This window comes from Artemia sp. Qi Xiang Cuo, chromosome 10 (assembly GCF_049724085.1).
Source record: "Artemia sp. Qi Xiang Cuo chromosome 10, ASM4972408v1, whole genome shotgun sequence".
NCBI classification, from domain to species: Eukaryota; Metazoa; Arthropoda; class Branchiopoda; order Anostraca; family Artemiidae; genus Artemia; species Artemia sp. Qi Xiang Cuo.
Window position 1 is genome coordinate 32,490,544 of NC_142803.1, and position 20,482 is coordinate 32,511,025.

The following is a 20,482-nucleotide window of genomic DNA, read 5'->3' on the forward strand; positions in this document are numbered from 1 at the left end:
TGATTTTATGACAAAGCAAATACTCGAGGATGTAATTCACTCATATACATACAAATACAAATTTTATACAAATTTTATTCAAACTTCTAGTGTTTTCCCTTTTTCTTGTACTGTATGATCTAACGGTTATATATGTTACTGTTAAGTATATCATTTGGCAATTAAGCTGTTTGTTCGTTATGTTATATTTTTTCTTGGTGTGAATTGATCTGTCCATATTTTTTAAAAAGAATAATGTAAATATTACAAATTGATACATAATTAGTAAATGTTCAAAAAGTTCACATTTTGTCATGGTTTGTTTGAAATTTCTAAGAAATAAATCCAAAAATGTTAAGTATTATGTACCTTTATAAATTTTAGAGAGAGGAGATGCGGAGGGGGAGGGTCTAATCCTCCCCTTCTCTTTCCTAGTCATGACTTCTATTTAGCCATAAAATATCATGAAACCGGGTAGAACTATTAGTTCTTCATTTAGTTCATTAATTTTTTCTTGAAAACTAAACCTATTTCAGTTATGGTACGGTAACAGTTCCAGTATTTAAAAACAATCTAATTCAAATATGAAGTGTTTCGTATTTTGAAGTTAATTTAGTCAATTTGCCTTACATTTTTAGGTAGATGTTACTGGTAAAGTTTCTTCACAAGCCTATTATGTATTTATTGCTCAATACTACCAACCTAAGTATCCTGAGGTAAAACTTGATGTTGTCCTACAAAATGGTCAGTTTTACGAAGCACACCTACCTTTGAAGCATTGTCCTTCTGTGAGTGGCTGTAGAGCCGTGTTGGAGCAGGCCAATGGTGATTTCAAATTTAACATACTTGAAAGCTTTGTATTTTCTGCCAAAAACCCAACGAACAAAGGTGTTTGGCTTGATTATCTCTATGTGGTCCCTGTTAATCAGCACACTCATTTCTTGTTGGAAGAATCTCCTGTGGACCTGACAAACGATTTTTTCAAACACTGCACGAAAAATCAGTACTTCATAAATCCTGAGAACGCTACTGACTTTTGTAAAACAGCTACATTTACATTAACAACGGAGTTTAATAATGGTGCTTTACCTTGTGGATGTGACATTGATGGCTCACTTAGTTTTGAATGTGCTAAATTTGGTGGACAATGTGAATGCAGACCTAATGTGATCGGACGCCAATGTACTAGATGCAAGACAGGATATTACGGTTTTCCTGATTGTAAAATATGTGACTGTCCTAGTACTGCATATTGTGAACCAACAACTGGCCAATGCATTTGCCCACCCCACGTGACGGGATCTAGATGTGATCGTTGTGAACCCCTTCATTATGGTTATGATCCTCTTATTGGCTGTGAGGCCTGTGAATGTAATCCACTTGGGGTATATGAAGGAAACCTCCAATGTGACCTTGAAAACGGACAGTGTGACTGTAAGCAAAATGTTGTTGGCAGAAGTTGCGACAAATGTGAACCCGGTTATTGGGCTTTTCCACAGTGTCAGCTTTGCGACTGTGATGTGCGTGGCACTTTACCGGGTATATGTAATCAAGATACTGCCAAATGCTTCTGCAAAGACAATGTAATAGGATCTTCTTGCGACGTTCCAGTTCTTGGTGCTTTTAACTTGTTAGAAAGTAATCCAAAGGGAGCAACAAAATGTTTTTGCTTTGGTAAAGCCACTATCTGTAATAGTGCTCCTCTCTTCTGGAATCAGGAGCTTAATATGGAAGGCTGGTCCAGTGCTCCATTCTTATTCCAACAAGGAATGATGCATTCTAGGTCAGTTACTTTCTTTCACTAATTATTTTGCTATAAAATTTTGTAGATTTTTTGAAAAAAAAAGAAGGAAACAATCTTTCCTAAATTTTTCTTCCATTAGCCTAGCAAGCAGTTGAAAAATGTATTATAATTGTTTTAAGCAACTGAAAATGTTTTTAAACTTGAGTCTTATCATGGCTTTAATTTGGGGATGGAGCGCTCAACCGTAGAAAAAGCGCTATTGAATAACTGAACAATACATAGTTTTTCGCACTTCTATCTCTGCGGGAAGGGGGGGGGGGGTACCCCATCTATGTCCTAGGTATGGCCTTGCTCAAAATTTCAGAAAAGATTACGGTGAATAAATAGAATCCCTAGATGAAGTTTTTAAAACACAATGCAATGCAATGCTGTGCATTGTATCGTGAGACTGAAAATTTGTAGATGGCCGACATCTTTAATGAGAATTAAACATTAATCTTTGTCTGAATCAAAGACATAAAAGGTTCTTTTTGTTGAATTTATTTGTTGAATTTATTTCTCTTTTTGTTGAATTTATTATAATACAGTCATTCTTACTATTTTGTTATTCAGGTTGAAAGCCTGGGCGAGTCTGGTGTTTTGCTCTAGACTGTTGCGTTACAATTTAAAGATGACATTTGCCATACAAAACAGTTTAGTTGAAAACGATAGTTGGAACGAAATCTTGATCAAGATAACAATCACTATCACAATTTGAGATTCGACAACGGGACTTACATACTGTGTGTTATAACAACTTGCTTGGTAGCACACAGGATGATTTTTTTTTTAGTCAAGAGTCAGTTCAATTTTCGATTAAACTTACTATATAATATGTTTTTCTTTACTCTCTTATTTGTAATTAAAAAAATACATTGTTATTTCAGCATAAGGGTAAATTCGCCCTGAAATAATTCGCCCTTAATTTTTTTCATTACCATGTATAAGAATGCCGTATTCTTTTTTTTTTTGCTAATGCATCTTGATCATATAAGATTCAATTTGTATTATATTTTTTAGATCCTCGGTTATCAGTGTAGAGCAATTTGACCTCACCGTACGAGCAGTCTTAATTGATTGGCTCCCAGAGATGGGTGTATTTTATTTCTCTGCTCCCCAGTCTTATCTTGGGAACAAACTGTCATCTTATGGAGGTTTACTCAACTACACAGTTGTATTTGTGGAAGGACCAAGGAGTAAGTAGATATCCCATTTTATATAGTTTACGTATGGAAGAGAGTTTATAGATTTGCTGGAAATTGTTTTTCTGTGAAATTTTTTTTATGTAATTTTTTTTAGCCCCAAAATAACTCCTTTTTTTCTCACAGTTAAAGGGAATTTTAGCTGAATCTTTGATTTGAAACTTGAGCTTTCGTTTAAAACACATTTTAAGATTAAATTTACTCTCGTGAGGACTTTAATGTCGACCTAAAAAAAGATGCAGCTTAGCTTTCTTAACTGAAATCAAACAGTTCGTGGTAACGAACTGTCAGTAAGGAGCGACCCGGCTCAGTAGTAACCGAAACTTTAAAAAAGGAATTTTGATACAAATAGATGTATCAAAAGAATTGAATTTTTATGCTGATTTCAAATATATAATTTTCATCAAGTTTAGTCTTACCCATCAAGAGCAGGAAAGTAACTGGTTAATTATTTTGACTGGTGACAGGTAAGATCGTGTCTGAGAGCAGGAGCAGTGACCAATCTCTATATTATGATTAAAAATGTAAATATTTTGCTCCTCGGTATTTAGGGATGGATTGTGACGTTTTATTTATGTTTGATTTATTCATTTTTGTTTTGTCAATGAATCCATTGATAAACCCATTGAACTTTGAATCATTTTTTACAGACAAAAATCAGATTTTTGTTTTTGAAAGCTTAGAACAAAACAACATGTTTTGGAGTAAAAGATTTGATTGTATTCATTTTTTAGGTTCAGCTATTGAAGCACCAGACATAATTTTCATCGGTGATACAAATTTAACCCTAGTCCATTCAATGCCAAAATCTATAGTGCCAGGTGTGCCAACGGACGTACTTGTGGAGCTAACAGAACATAACTTTGCATTGCCATCAGGTCTTCCTGTCAGTAGGGAACAGTTCATGATCCTCCTGCACCGTCTTGAAGGCATGTATATAAGAGGAAGTTACTTTGAACCTATTCGGGAAGTTAGGTAAGCAAACACATTTATATTTTGTTTTTACAAGAATTCTTAAAAACAAACATTGCCACAATGATCACTACGATGACGGTGAAGTTTTGTTAGCTATAAATTTCGTCAAGCTTCATTTCTTTTTTGAAGAATAGTATCATTTTTGTTGTGTTTATATGAAATCCTTGTTTATATGAAATACCTTTATTATTGGCTTGGGCTCAATTTTTTTCTCACTTTTTTTCATCAATCTACGAAATGGTTTCGACGGGGACATTAAGTTTAATAAATCCTATTCAGTTTAATGAAAAAATGAAATCCCTAAATATCATATATCAAAAACTACTTGAAATGACGTTGGAGCTTTTATTATGACGGATAAGTCATTTGACCGTTTAAGTTAATTAATTTATTTATTATATAAAATAATTATACATTTCAGCAAAGGATAGAGAGTTTGGTTTTGCTTTTTAGGGCTTCCTTTCGTAGCTGAAGCCTAAGGGAGGATCAGTCCTGCTTTCCCCTAGACCTGGAAAATGCTCCCGCGTGGAAGGTCGTAGTCATCCCTATTACTTATCGAATTTAGAATTGGAAATCGAAATGCGTTCCGCACTGAAGCTTAATGCTTGGCTGTTACCAAATCTGGCAAAACTTGGCAAGCAATGCACGCCTATTTTTTTCTTCAAGTTAGGTTTCCGCCTGCTATATCTTAAAAGAAATAATAATTATGGAATTCCTAAAACAACATCGATTAAAATTAAAAATAAGTAAGTTTCATTGCTTGCAAAAATTCGAAGTACGAAATTTGTTTTCCCCAAAGATGGCAGTATGTGGTGCAGCTCAGTACGAGAACTGATTTGTGCTTTAAATCTCGTTATCTGGTTGGAACCGAGCCTCATTCTGAAGAATTCAATAGAAATACTCAGCCGCAAGCTGCAAAAGGTCTTTATCTCACCGCTCGACTGCCATGAAAGTCTGGAAATCCAACTTTAATGGCATGAAAACATTTGCGATACTTTCTATCGAATTTAACAAAGAAGGTTGCGTTTCTGAATTTTGTTGTGAAATTCGCAAATTGCGAATTTTGGACTCAAACTAACAATTGAAATGCTTGGTTGTGACAAATACATTTAAATCTGCATAAAGATCATGCAAAATTATTCCTTCCAATTTTCACATCCAGTATGTTAACCTTTGAGAAGAGAATTTTTTTTTTCTTGCAGGCCAAATGCGATGGAAGTTGAAAAACTTCAACTGATGTTGCTTAAGAAATGTGCAATATCTGCAATAAACATTTTACAGATAAAAAAATGTCAAAGTTAAAAAAAATGAGTTGAAGCTTCAAGTAATCTGTATTCTGTTGGAATTTAGTTTCATTTACAACCAAGCATGAATTGCAGAAATGCCGCCATCTTCACATATATAACAAATTCTCGCACATGATCAAAGCTGATTTTGTTTCGCCTTAGATTATAAACGGCTTAGGAAATATTTCTTTAAAATAGGTAGATTATAGCCTTTTTGCTAGCAAACCTGCATAAGCTAGGTGACATACTGCATTGAATGCCTACATCAGAACTAAACTTTATCCTGAATTTCATGTCTCTTCCCATCAAATTCAACAAATCCATGTTTACATAGAAAAAAAGCTGCTATAATATTCGTCAGTCGCATCAGTGAGTAATTTTACTAACCCCAATTATCATTTGCGACTATCTCTTCTAAAACTGTTTTTTATGTGTAGAATAAAAATATAAACGACAGTTTTTATGGTTGTTGTATAGGTTTATTACCTAAATCTCCTTTAAAATTAGCTTTTAAACAGATCTCTATGATGCTCCAGTGCTCTAATGGAGAGGGGTAGAGAGGTAAAAAAAGAAAAAGAAAGAAAGAGGATACATCAGTGCTACCGATGCACTGATTCCAGTAATGTACTTCCGTTTCGATCCAGCGTCATTCTTAGGGGTTTCAGGCTATTCTTTGCAATTCCCTTGAATTTGTTTTCAACAACATTTTACTATTAAGACTAATTCAGATGATAGTTATTCCTGAATCAGCCAGAAATGGTATTTTTGTTCTCACTTGCCAGTTTTTTTTTATGAAACGTGTTTTTAATTTTCGGTTACTATGGGCCGTTCGTCCTTTATAGGTTGCAGCTACTGCTGCAAGAATGATAGATATCATTAAAAGATATTACAATATGCGAACAGGTAAAGAGCGATTAATAAGAATGTTGGCAACAATGCTGTTTATAGAACTATACCTCAAAACACATTGTTTGCCTGGAATGAAAATTACACGAAAGAATAAGTGCAAGGAACTCACAAAAAAAAATTGTATGCATTCTATTATAAAATAGTCAGTCTATGGATTGTTGCTTGCGCATGAGCAGACGTGTGGACCAAGAGTAACAGCTTGGATGAATCTCGTACGAACGACTGTCTCACGTACTTGTAATACGGCCTAGATGCTTAAAGTTGGGAAATGTAATCAACCTGGTGAGAAGAGTACCTTCATTTTTTAATTTTTAATTTTTTCTTCTAAGAATATTCGGAAGATTTTCTGATTTTTTTGCTCAATCATCTGTATTTTTTCCTCTTTTGAATATTATTGTCTTGCTTGGACTATATCTTGCAGGAGCGTAAAATTAATAGGAAACACCTATGTGATGGAGTTCTGTACAGCTGGTTTCCTGTGCGATGGGGTTTTAGTATTCTTGGCTGGTTTTCTATTCTAAATTTCCTAAGAAAATTTCTTAGTAAGCCGGAAAAAGTGTTCCACTGTTGCCTGTGCGAAGTTTGGGCTTAGAATTTTGTATTCCATGAAATCTAACATGAATAATACATACCCAACGCCAAATGTGTGGAAGTATTTCTAAATATTGGGCAAGTTTGGACCATTTTGATAGCGTTGATCATTTCCATTTCATAGCTGTCTAAAGTCAAAAAGGCAAGAATTCTCATTGTCAAATTATCCTCACCTAAAAAATAAAATATTTAAAGCAGTGTAATATGTGATTATACAGAAAAAATTCAAGAACCTTATGTTTCTATGTCCTATATCCGTTTTTTCAGGATTACAAGGTTCTCCATGGACATAGCAACAGAAGACTACGAACTAAATCTTGAACCAGCTTATAGTGTGGAAAAGTGCAATTGTCCAGTAAACTACCAGGGTCTGTCTTGTGAAGATTGTGCTCCTGGCTACTTTCGTGCTCAAACAGGTCCGTTTGGAGGATTCTGCGTACCCTGTCAGTGCAATGGACATGCTGATACCTGCGATGTTGATACAGGAAAATGTTTTGTAAGTTTTACAGTAATTTAGATGAAGCTGGGCCTAAGGGATCTATCGTGTTAGCGTTGCAAAAGGGTGCTTAAACAATCTTTCAAAAGCATTTTACTACATGTATTTTTTCTTAGACTTCGTTTTAGTCTCTCATTATTTTAAAATTATATACGGCATTATAGTAAAAAAATAGTTTAAGCTAAAATTCAATTTGATGATTATTTCACTTCTAATTTACTGACTTGGAAAGAAAATTATATAAACTGCGCCAGTAAAAACAACTTATATAGAATTGTGTACGTTATCTTGGCTCTCCTTTAAATTCAGACGGCCATTATCAATATGTTAGTTTATTCTGCATTTAACCAGTGAAAAGCCGGATTCATTGGGCTTTTTTTTGCCTCCATCAGCTTGGACCTTTGATCCTTGCAAAAATAGCGTTAGCTGCCTAATACCGGTCGCTTCACTCGCAACGGTCAACAGCTCGAGCCTTCCCCGCATGTACAACGTAATCATGATGTTATTTTAAGCACAATTCACTGTATATTTTTTTCAATGATTTATCATTGATTTATATAAGCTAACCAATTTCAATTCTTACGGTTCTCAAATCATTCTCTAAAGCTTCCACAAAAGGAGCTATAACGAAGGCATAGTAGGTCGCATGTAGTTGTTGCTGTTGCTTATAGTAATTCTATGGTATCGACTTAATATGACTTCGAATCAACCTAACGTTTTATACAAACATTATGTGCTGTAGACTTTCATCTTGGCATTTTAACTCAAAGATCGTTAAACTTAACGATTTATACAAAAATTATGTGATGTAAACTTTCATCTTGGCGTTTTAACTCGTAACTCAAAGATCTTATAATAACAGAATGTTACGAAATTCGTATAAAGGTTCAAAACGCGGTATGTGGTCGTTACTGTTGTTTTGCTATAGTTAAGTGGTTTAAAGTCTATTTGACCTCGACTCAACTTAACTATTTTATTCAAACAATATCTGTTCTATCTCCTTCATCTTATCGATTTTATAATTCATGGCACATATTACAAAGAACAAAGGAATTTTATAGCTGATAATGATTCTAAATGTTATTTACTGGCAGAAAAACGACAATTATTACAAGTTATCATAAGAATAAGATTACCCGAAATTTTGTATTTACTTGTGAGAAGAGGCGCGTCAAATTTCGAAATTTGCGCTATGAAAAAAAAAACTTCCATGACGATAATCTTCTTTATACTGGGAGATAGCTAATTATTACTGAATTAGAAATAGAGTTTTTCAACTAAGGGGCGATATTCAGACTTAAAACGTGCAGAAATTAACTCAAATAATAAGTCAGACTTAAACCAAGCAGAAATAACTATGAATGAAGCAATTAGACCTGAAATATGCATAAACTTACAATGAAAATATGTAGTGGCGGATCCAGGAGGACCGGGGGATCCCCCCAAGATTTTCTGGCACCCTTATTCCTTGTTTTTTTCTTTTTTTTAAGAATAAATTCGTCAGTTTGGTCAATTATTGGTACCTTTGTCACAATTGCCCCTACCCCCGAGATTTTGCTAATTGGCGCCTTGTCACATTGGGCCTCTCCCAAGAAAAATCCCTCTCACTTTTATCTGATTTTAATTCCTCCCCGAGAAAAAATTCCGTGACCCACACCACATCAAATGGCGCCAACTTACAGAAGTCAGGGGTGAGGGCAAAAATGTATATTCAAAATCTTGGGGGGATGATTTTTTTTTCCAATGGAAATACCAAAAAAGGTTATTAACATACCAAAAAAACGATTACTAGTTTGATACGACCACCCCTGGAAAAGAAAAAAATAGTGTGCATACACAATCTTTATTAGGAGAATATTCGATTCTGCTAGAATGGGGAAAGATATAATGTCAGCAGGTGAAGGCCGTGAAAAGCTCCGAAGCGCGATTCGGCCGTAGGCACAAGGAGGGTTGCCAACTGGACATATTTTATGTCGAAAGGACATATTCTTGTGTGCCGGGGTCTCTCCCAAGATTTTGCTCTAAATCCGCCCCTGAAAAAAAAAGTTAGATTTTAAAAGCAAACAGAAACTACAACAAATGACTGTAAGGCAGCTACCCTCTCAAAACCCCCGTGGTCGAGAGTGTCGTTTGTGCTTGACTGAAATATAATAGAGAATTCTCATAACAAATTCTTTTTTATGAAGCCCTTTTACTATAAATTCTTTTTAAATATAGCTCCTCATAACAAATATTAATTTATTGTAATTTTTCCACCATAATAGCTGGAAGAATTTCATCGCATTAGATTTTTAGTGGGAAAGGAAATAACATATCAACGGCTTTTCCCATACAGTAGGAAGCATAAAAGAGGACAAAATATAGGATATCTTAAAAATTAGGCCAGTGACCTTATTAATTATGTAATTTTGCTATAAAACCTGACATCGGTGGGACTCAAACCCAGGATTTTCTTTTATAAGTCAAGTGCTATACATACCAAAAGACAAGTATCTAAACCGTACAACCGTATGGCAGGCACTTACGCAAGAATTTGTTTCGGGCGAGCCCAAATCCTTCAAACCCCTTACTCTGTCAGACGTATCAGAAAATGATGGTAAAATAAAAAAATATCATGAGTTTCTAAGGGGGGTCTGGGCCCAGAGTCCCCCCCGTACGGGCCAGTGGTATGGTATCTAAACGACTTCAGTTGTTGACTTTGAATTTTAAGAAAGTTAATGAATTGACCCTGTGCTCTAGAAGGGGATTGTAGACTTTCCCGTAGAGTCGCCCTCGTGGATTCAACTGTTTGATTGATTTTTAACGAATGAGAGAAAAGGTGGAAACTTTTCTTTTTTGATTCATGGTAGGTGTGGTCGTAGTGTTGTGTAGTCATAGAAAATCCAGAAATTTTTTACTCACCTATGGTTTGATTCTTTTTCTGTAGTCGATTATTATCAACGTAAAACCTTGAACTAGGTATTCTTTTACTAGTTATTCAACTAGGTATCCATAGAACGGCAGTGTGGTCTAAGAAGTGAGTATTTCTACTGATGACGGACGCTGTATATGTGATCGAAATATCTGGACTTTTGTACCTGTTTTTTTTTTCACTGTCTAAATAAATGGATTTATCCCCATTTGAAAATTTATTTGGTTTTCGATTAATACCTAAATACTGCAGTTTTATTATAGAGAAATATTTATTATAGAGAGATAAATAGACCGATTTTTATTATAGAGAGATAAATAGATCGGTGTTTGTTATAGAGAGATAAATAGATCGATATTTATTTAGATGAAAGCCTCCTTGGGCTATGGCAAAAAAACCTACACGCATAATAATAACATTCATATCAACATTTAACAATAAAATAATATGACATAACAAAAACAAAACACACAAACACAAATAATAAGACACCAAATTCCGTACTAGTAACACACAAAATAGCCTAACATATAATACAAGGGCGCTGGCAGAAAATTTTCCAGGGGTGGGGAGACGCCAAAACAACAGTGGTGGTTGGGTGACAGTTTAGATGGTTTACGGCACCAAAATAGGACTTTCCCCCGAAGATGACGAATATGCAATCAATTTAAAATCCTGAGAATCTAATTGATTTAGAAGTATCAATAACTATATTTTAGGCCTCCCAGTTGCAAAAGAAGTAATGCCACATGGTGGTAGTATTGGATTCAACCAAGTTGATTCGGATTATTTGTAATGAAATTATGCTATTTTTGGTGATCTGTAATTGCGTATCAGCTATAATGAGAGGGTATGGGTCATTGTTTAGGTGGGGTAGATTCCTACAAAAGTACATTTTAATGGACAAAGGGCTTACTCTTCATGAGGCTTCAGATAAATGTTGAGAGAGGAAGGGGAGTAGGAATTAATTAAAAGGTTTCTCTATACATCTAATATGTTACATCCCCATATCTACCAGCACCGAGGTGAAAAAGGCAAGGCGGGTCATCCTCAGCCTCGCTATGAAATTTCTTTGGGTTGGCAAATACTGCACGGAACTTAGTTTGAAATTCATATTTTAGAGGTTGTGATGGCTTCAGTTATGTAGAATATCAAAAGTCTCACAGAATTTTCATCCATCCAAACAATAATACTCCTTTTCATCCAACTGAAATTCCATAGTAATAATATTAACAAGGACTTTTCACAGAAATTACTATTGATCATCATTTTTTTAAGCACATTCAGATTCTATCCGAAATTGAAATTGCAAATTTAAAAGTAGGACAGCACTAATCATCGTACAATTATTCATTTGTACGTTTTAAAAGCAATTAATCAGGTATTTAAGGGGCCAGTACCTCAAATTATATTTTGGTTAGGCCTGGGTAGGATTTGGAAAACAATCAGAAATTAAATAAAAAAGAGCTTTTCAACTGAAAGAAAGGAACAGATTTGAAACCTATATAAAAAGATTATTCTTTGTATGAAGGGGGCTGTCTCCTCCTTACTCTTTACTGTGAAGTTTGGCTTTTTTCCAAATTTTTTAAGAAAATTCGCAATTGGAAAAAAAATATTTTTCAAAGAACTAATAAATTTTTGTTTAATGAGCAAGGTATTGGAAAGGGAGCAGTCCCCTTTATATACAGAGTGATTTATATTTGTTTTAAATTTTAAACTTGCTCCTTACTTTAGTTGAAAGTTTTTTTCCTATTTGTTAAATTACATTTCATGAAACTGTGTGACCTGGCTCAATAGTAACCAAAACTCTAAAACACGGAATTTTGATACTAATAGAAATATCAAAAGAATTGGCTTATAACTCTGATTCCAAATACTAGTTTCATTAAGTTTAGTCTTACCCATCAAAAGTTACGAGCCTGAGAAAATTAATTTGATTTTAGGAAAAAAGGGGAATGACCCCCTTGAAGTCATATAATTTTAATGAAAACAACGCCATCAGATTGAGCGTATCAAAGAACCCTACTGTAGACGTTTCAAGCTAATATCTGCAAAAATGTGCAATTTTGTATTTTTTACCAGAAGATAAATCACAGATGCGTGTTTATTTGTTTGTGTTTTTTTTCCTCTGGGGTGATCGTATCGACCCAGTAGGCCTATAACGTCGGGATAGGGCTCATTTTCATGGAAATGAAAAGTTTTTTTGCCCTTTTTAAGGGACCAAAAAATTGGAGGGCAACTAGGCTCCCACGTCACTTTTTTCCCAAAATCGTTTGATCAAAATTTTGAGATAGCTTTTTTCTTCAGCATAGTTGAAAGGTCCGATAACTATGTCTTGGAGATAAAATGACCCCCTATATCCCGTGGGGAAAGGTTTTTCAGTTATAAAAATCACCCTATGTTTTATTTGTTATTGGGAAGTATGCATACATTTTTCGGGTGGGGAGGGGAGGTTGAATTTTCTGCTGGGAGAATTTTCAATAGTTTCCAGCGGATGAAATTTTAATTTTACGCTGGGTGAATTTACAAGACTTCATATACGAAATTTCTTTATATGTCTTGCTTTCTCTTTGCTGATTTAATTTTACGTGTGGAGATGTCAAGAGTAATTGTCCGGGGTCAATCCTCGCCAGGATTAAATTGTCGAGAGGATATTTCTATGGGGAGGGGCATTTTTCCGTGGAGGTGGAGCCAGGTATCTGGCGTTATTTAAAAAACGATCAGAAATATAAAAAACCAAGTTTTTTTTTCAACAGAAAATACAGAGAAACATTAAAACTTAAAACAGACATAAATTATTACGCATATGAGGGGGGTTGCCCCCTCTTCATATCTTGCTCTTTGTGCTAAAGTTTAGATGTTCTTCCAATTCTTTAAAAACAAAACCCAAACACAAGGGTCGTTTAATTAGAACAATAAGCAACTTTTTTAAAGTGCCAAAAAACTGTAGCTTGAAGAGCGAGGTGTTGAGGACGGGGTTAACCGCCCTCACTTATTTAACAATTTCTTTTTCGTCTTAAGTTTTAATGTTTCTCCTTACTTTGAATTGAAAAAACTTGTTTTATTTTCTTTATTTAATGAAGATTAGAGAAAACAGTTTTCTAAGGGCAATGGAAGAAGTGTTTCAATTAACCCGTTACGGCCCACTGTCCTATTTATAGCACAGTTGGTTTTAAATTGTGTGTGCCTAGATTTACACTGAGTTCAATTTGCTTTTAGTGATAAAGACTTCCCTGGTGACCAAGCTATCTAGGTTAATTTTTCTAGGTCAATTGATCAGTTACAATTAGATCAGTGAGGTCATTAAGGTCTTAAATAGCATAATTACGCAACGGTAGTTTTCAAAATTCGGTAAAAAATAGTTAGCGTTCCCCCAGACAATAGTGACTTTGACAGCAGTTAGAGAACTGTATATATCACCATATTCCTGAATAAAAACAGACCTGACAAGTAAGTTCAAAGTTTTACGGCTTTTTATGTTGATGTCATATTTATAGGACAGTGGGCTGTAAGGGTTGCTTTTTGCACGTGTTATTTCAAGGATTACGTTTTTATTGCTAATTTCACTTGAGGTTTTTTTTATGTTTCTTTTTAAATGAAATCCTTTGGTTGATTCTTTGTTGTGACAACTTGGGGAAAACTTCATCTACACTTTTTCTGGTTTCAGTCATAATTTTCTCTGAAATTTTCTTCCGAGCGTTCACCTATGCGTTTAGTTTACGTGTTATATCCATGTGTGTTTTTCTTGTTTTCTCTTATTATTAATCCGTTTTTATTCTCTTTTTGATCGGGTATAAGTAAAAGTAATAATAACAATGTGGGTCATTTATCATCCTTCAGCATTAGCCTATCAGTCGCCATGGAAAAAATATCTCTAAATTTTTCGATACATTTTTCTTCGTCTTCCAGATTTCTGAAAATGAAGACAAGAAACCCATTGCATTTCACTTAGTGAAGCTCCAGACCTCCTAGAAGACGAAGAATTTGCATGTGAAGATATTCAGGTTGTTGTCCTGCCTCCTGATCCCGATCAAACATCTGATGAAGATGAAGGAAATGACGACGCGGCTCCGATTGTAAGTGACGTCCCGGGAACTGTTAAAGTAGATTTCAGACCAGTTCCTCTTGAGGAAGAACAATTTGAAGACATCGACAACATCATCCTCACATAAGAAGAGGGTGCATCAACTTCGAGAGGTGGGCCTCAGAAGAGGCAGTTCAAAGCCGCGAACCCGAAATGGAGAAAGCAAAAAGAAACCTTTCCTTGGCGAAGCTTGGGCGAGGAAGCAGCTCAGGCGCTTGAGAAAGCCCGAGAACCAATAGAAGGAAAAACACCAGTAGAGGTTTTGGCTTTGTTTTTAGACGATAAATTCGTTGACCTTATTTCTCGTGATACGGTTAGATATGCGACGTCTAAGGGAAACTTTGACTTCACTTCATCAGCTAACGAAATCCGTGTGTTCGTGGGAATGCTGAATTTCTCGGGCTATAATAGATTGTACTCCCAAAGAGCTAATTGGTCAGTCGATGAAGATCTTGGAAGTGACCTGGTCAGGCAAGCAATGTCCAGAAATCGATTCATGAAGATAAAAGAGAACATCCACTTCGTGGACAACGCTACAGTTCAAAGCTTCAAAGATCAGCGGGACTTCAAGATAAAGCCCTTCTTCGATATAATCAACGCGAACTTTAAGCAGTTTGGAATATTCTCTCAGCATCTATCCATCGACGAAATGATTGGTATTACGGTAAACATAGCCCGAAGCAGTTCATCCGAGGCAAGCCCATTTGATTCGGATATAAACTATGGGCTATATGTACTTCGGATGACTATTGCCTTCACTTTCATCTGTACTCGGGGAAGGAGCCTAGTGCCCCATCTCAGACTGCTCAAGAAGGCCTAGGGTCTCGAGTTGTGAAAAGACTTCTGAAAATTGTTGAAGATGGCAACAGTCACGAGATATATTTTGACAATTTCTTTACAAGTCATCAGCTTTTGTGTGATCTGAAAGAAGCTGGATTTCGGGTGACTGGGAAGGTTGGAGAAAACCGATTGGAAAGGTGCCCTTTCTCTTCCAGCAAGAATTTTAAGAAGGAGAAACGTGGAGCCTATTATTATCGATTTGATGCAGCCAACGATATATTCGTCGTAAAAATGGCAGGACAATAACAATGTCGCTGTTGCATCCAACCATCTCAGCCTAGATCCACTAAGACCGGTTGAACGAAGAGTTAAGGGACATATGGGAAAGATGGCAGTGCAGCAGCCAAATCCACTCAGTCAATACAACCGGTACAAGAGTGGAATTGATTTACACGACTGGCTTGTCAGCAAGTATGCTGTGTCTATTAGAGGAAAGAAATCGTATTGGGCTCTGTTCGTGCGCCTGTTAGACATGGCTGTCGTTAATGCTTGCATACTATTCAGTATGGTGGTTGACAAAGAAAAGGAAATGAGTCTTGTAGATTTTAGACGGGAGGTCACACGAGCCCTTTTGAAAACAAATTGCGGAAGAGGTGAGCCAAGGCCTTCAATGTTAGAAGGAAGACCAGTTTCTGTGCCACCAGTCAACACCCGATTTGATAGAATAGGACACTTCCTAGTGAAGCGTGAAAAGCAGCGACTATGCCAAGGCAAAACTCCAAGAAAAAACCACTGAGCTACTGTGAGAAATGTGACGTCACCCTGTGCACTGGTTGTGTTGTGTCTTACCACACTAAGTTTTGATTTGTTTTGGTTTTGTGTTGCATTTAATTCAGTCTTTGGCATTAAAAATATACTTGATGAAATCGTGTATACTTTGATACCACTAGAACCCACTGTCCTATAAATAGGACAGCTTGTATCTCAGAAACCAGAAACAGGAAAAATCTGTAAATGCATTTTTAGCTTACTTATGTGATAAAAAGAAATTCGTGAAAAGGACAACTAGAATCTCCGACATTTTTTTTCTTGGGCCTTAACGGGTTAAAGTAAAAGTATTTAAAATGAAAAGTAGTTATATAAAATACAGAAAGCAATAGCCTACCTACAAAAACTAAGATACAAATTTGCAGCATTCAGTTCTGTTGAGCAATGCTGAAGTGTTGGACAGATATTTTTTTTAACAATATCAACAGTTTTGAACTTGGCTATCAAACACCAAAATATATAATGCCTTTAGACTCTGTATTTATAAAAAATGACGCATTATCAAAGTAGTTAACTCAAAGTAAAACATCAAAACTAAGATTCAGAAAATCAAATACAAATTTTTAATTCAATAATTTAAATTTCATTTTTAATGCAAAAGCCAGTATTTTTGACACCTTTATACTTCATAACTGTAAAAAATTAGATCTTTTTCAAATTGAAAAATGGATAAATACAATCACTCCTAGAAAAAAAAATTGACAATAAAACACCAAAAACGTATCCGTTCAGGGGAAAAATACAGAATCTCTTAGCATTCCGTCCAGGGGAAACATTTCTAATGATAGTTTCTTCATATATCAGCTCATGGGTACTCTTGCAATGCAAGCAAAAATTGATGGCATATTCTTACCGAAATTGCCCCTTATTAAGTTGTTTTCCTTGTGTTTTATATAGTTAAGCGAAATTTTTTTTGTTCTAGACATTGCAGAAACTACTACGAAACATATGCAAATTTAGGATCACCATAAAAAGCTGATTCTTTGACTGAATGATATCAGAAGTTAGGCTCTTATACTTTTGTTATTGACAAGGACCGTTATTTACTTTCCATTCATTACTATTAAGATTTTTTTTTTTTGCTTCCAACCAAATTATATAGGAGAAATGTTTGTGGAAAACTTATTAGGGGTCACTCAGTCACAAATTAGAACTTATATTTTCCTTATTACGGGTCAGAATCTATTGGCAGGCAGCCAACAATGGCGCAACAAACATTATTCTATGTTTTTTTTTCCTATTCTGCTTTTTTCCTTTGGCTCCTTATAAATACTGTATAGTCCCAAATTTCCAGGGGGGCATGGCCCCCTGCCCCCCTTACCGGTGCCCATGATATAACATCGCACACATAATAATACACGTAGTTATAACACACATAATGATAAAAATAACCTTAATCTACTCACAATTTATCAAAGGTTTGTATGTGCCATGCCCACACGGACAAATTTACCCAACTTTTTAAAACCCTCTAAGTTTCTACTTCTAACATTTTTTTTAAGCCAGTCAACCCCTCCAAAATACGTTGGAAACATCTCCCTCCTCAAATTACCCAAGTCCTTACTCATAAATCAAGTAAAATCTTCCTCTTCTCCATACATAGGACACTGATAAGGACCATTTTTAATCCTAAAATTCCCAATTTACCTCCTCCTTTCACTAACACCCAAAAATGTTCCACGAATCCATTTTACATAAACTTCCTGCAGCTGTAATATATGTAGATTAAAGATGTTGTGGGGACAGTATTAAAGCTATTGTCCGCAATCATATAGTTAAGGAATAATTGAACTAATGATAATCACTATAGACTGTGATTTTCAAGACTGGTTGTGGTTTCGTCAAGGCTGAATCTAGTGAACATTTCATTTACAAACATTTTTGATTCAAATACTACGATTTATTGATAATGACGAGATTCCTGAGAAAACACGCAGCCAGGGAAGAGGGGTGTATCCCCCCCCCCGAGATCTTGTTGTTTTTAGACGTCATATAATTAGCAATGCTTTTTCAAATTTTTACTAATTTTGGTCCTCCCCCCATTTAAAAAAAGATGCATTGGTAGCCCTCCGAAGAAAAAACAAGCAAGAACTGAATTGTGGCTGGAAGCTGATTTGGTGACAATCTGACCATGCACATGCGTTAGGGGAATCTAGTGCCCTCTGAAATTATAAACTTTCGAATTCCTTGGCACTTCTTATTCAAATTGTCAAATTAAAGAAAATCGTTACTACCCCCCCCCCCCCCGAAAAAAAATTCTTACAAATGTGCATGATATATGACTGACATCTCTATTAGGTAGTGGGTATAAGCAGTTTGAATTTGAAAGGGCATGAATCGTGAGAAAGGTGAGAGTAAGCTGTTGGCCTTTTAGACTTCTTCCAATTTTCTAAGACTTAATTTGGCATAGGTTTAATTTCGCACCTTCCGTATTTGTCATTTTCCAGAACCGTTTCCAGTAAAGACATACTTCCATCATGAAACTAACTACCGATTAAGTTTGGTACGCATCTACTTCAAAATTCCAAATTTGAAATTTATAAACACGAATAAAGTTAACAGATTTTTTCCGGAATCTTGTGATGTTTCAAAAAGGACTTGATGCATGTTTATCCAAATAAGGCTCTCCAAAATGGACAAGGATAATTTACAATTAAACTGAAATTGAGCTAAGTAAGAACTATGCAATGAAAAGCAAAATAAGCACGTTCCGTTTTTTTTATTCTAAAGGCAGCGTTCATATCTCTAATACTTGATTTTTTATCGTTACTTTAAGTGATTTAAATCACTTACATGCTTCTATTGCAGTTCTTTGTTTTGCTACTTCTGATTGAAACTAAACAATCTTATCGTTAATACTTCTGAATCCCGAACGGGTAAAAAAAAATAAATGTATACGGACATCTACGTCTGTTGCCCAATTAACAGTAGAAACGGAAAATTAAAAAAAAAAGAAAAAAAATTAGAAACAGTTACGAGAATAGTTTTCAGTCAGTGTATAAGAAATGCGCAACAACGCTGATATATTGCCAAGGACCTCCGCAAAGCTGTTTTTAATGATAAAAAAGAAGAATATGAAGGAAAAACTAACCTGTCGAAATGCTCAATAAATAAAAAAGACTTGAAGAAAAAACACAGTAAAAACAGGAGTTACTAATTAGCAGAAATCAAGCAAGTATCTCAATCTCAAAACATAAAACCGCAAGTGAAACAGTCATTCAAATTTGGAATATTTGATTTTTTTTACAATTAGAAGGATTGTGTATAGAATATCTTTTGATTAGACTGTAAAAAAAAAACACTGTTTAAAAAAATATCCCCAGTATTTTGGTTTAAATCAAGTTCTTTTGCGTGTGTATAGTGTTATTTCAATTGCTGCCCTAAAAAATTGTGATAAACAATTTATTGTGGACACTATTTTCCCCTCATCACAAAGAACTAATTGTTCTAATTTTTCCAAAGCGTGGAGGGCCGAGCCTGTTTACCCATTAACACTTTACTTTTTTTATTATATGGGGACTGTAATATGTTACATGTTACATATAATATAATAAAATATAATAAAATATGTTACATGCATATGTTACATTTTAGTCTGTGAGAGACTAAAGACTTTCGTCTCTTTATATTCTATTGATGAAGTCCTCTCTGCAAATTTCAGTTCTTTTTTGTATTGCAGGATTGTAAACACAACACAATTGGTGATAATTGCGATATGTGTGTCGATGGCTACTATGGAGATGCTACCGTAGGAACGCCCAATGACTGTTTAATCTGCGCCTGTCCCCTTCCTCTTATTTCCAACAAGTAAGTGGTAAACAGATGCATTAATGGATATGTAATGTTTTTAAATCGTTTAATTATTTGAACAGGAAAAACTCTGCGTCAGTAATATTCTTACTTAAATTTGAACAGATGGTCTTTCCTCACACCCAACAATAGGGAATACCCCCACCTAGAAGGTACTGAGATAAAATATTGAAGCATTTATTTGTAAAAGTAAAGTCTTTGGGGCTCCAGATACCCCTAAAAAACTCCTTCTACTTTCCGCTAAAATAAGAAAATTTGTCGTGTCTAGTAAAATTTTTCTAGCCTAGTTTACTAATGGAGCATAGTAATATGTATTTACGCCACTGTCGTTTTTTTTTTACTTCAAAGATTCTCCAAATAAAAGAATGCGTCATATCCATTACTAATAAATGTTTACTTTTGTGGCTCTTTTTTTTATCTGTTTAAAGGTGTGTACTCAAGAGAGGCCCTCATGGGCACGCTGTGTTCTGAAATATCATGATTATTTTCATTATTTTACGCAACTGAACTCGCGGCTCATAATCCACCTGTTTATAATTGTTCTGATACACCACTACTCTCCCAACTACTCTCTGTGGCATTCTCTGACATGGGTTTGTGGCACATCTAACTTATCCATGGTTTGGGCTGCAAGTTTCTACAGTCAAGAAATTCCTCTCGTTTTTTCATGTTTTGAAGATATTGTAATATATAATTAACATCAATAGCAATACAACAAGAATCTGATTGCAATGATTGCTGATCACCTTTAAAAAAATACTATATAATATATAGAATTGCGGGAAAAGTGAATCGGCCATGCATACTGGTTGGGAGTTGTTAATTTTAGCCACGAAAAAAAATACACA

The 20,482-nt window shown here is 35.1% G+C and overlaps 1 protein-coding gene across 1 annotated transcript in view; it reads left to right on the top strand.

Annotated features, from left to right (window-relative positions):
- The window catches only part of LanA (laminin subunit alpha), a 217,498-nt gene that overhangs the window by 88,415 nt on the left and 108,601 nt on the right, over positions 1–20,482 (top strand). Inside the window, exons 19-23 of the mRNA XM_089095354.1 lie at positions 618–1,762; positions 2,783–2,958; positions 3,699–3,939; positions 6,993–7,221; positions 19,504–19,631. Of these exons, the coding sequence (XP_088951480.1) occupies positions 618–1,762; positions 2,783–2,958; positions 3,699–3,939; positions 6,993–7,221; positions 19,504–19,631 (1,919 nt within the window). The remainder of the gene's footprint in view (positions 1–617; positions 1,763–2,782; positions 2,959–3,698; positions 3,940–6,992; positions 7,222–19,503; positions 19,632–20,482) is intronic.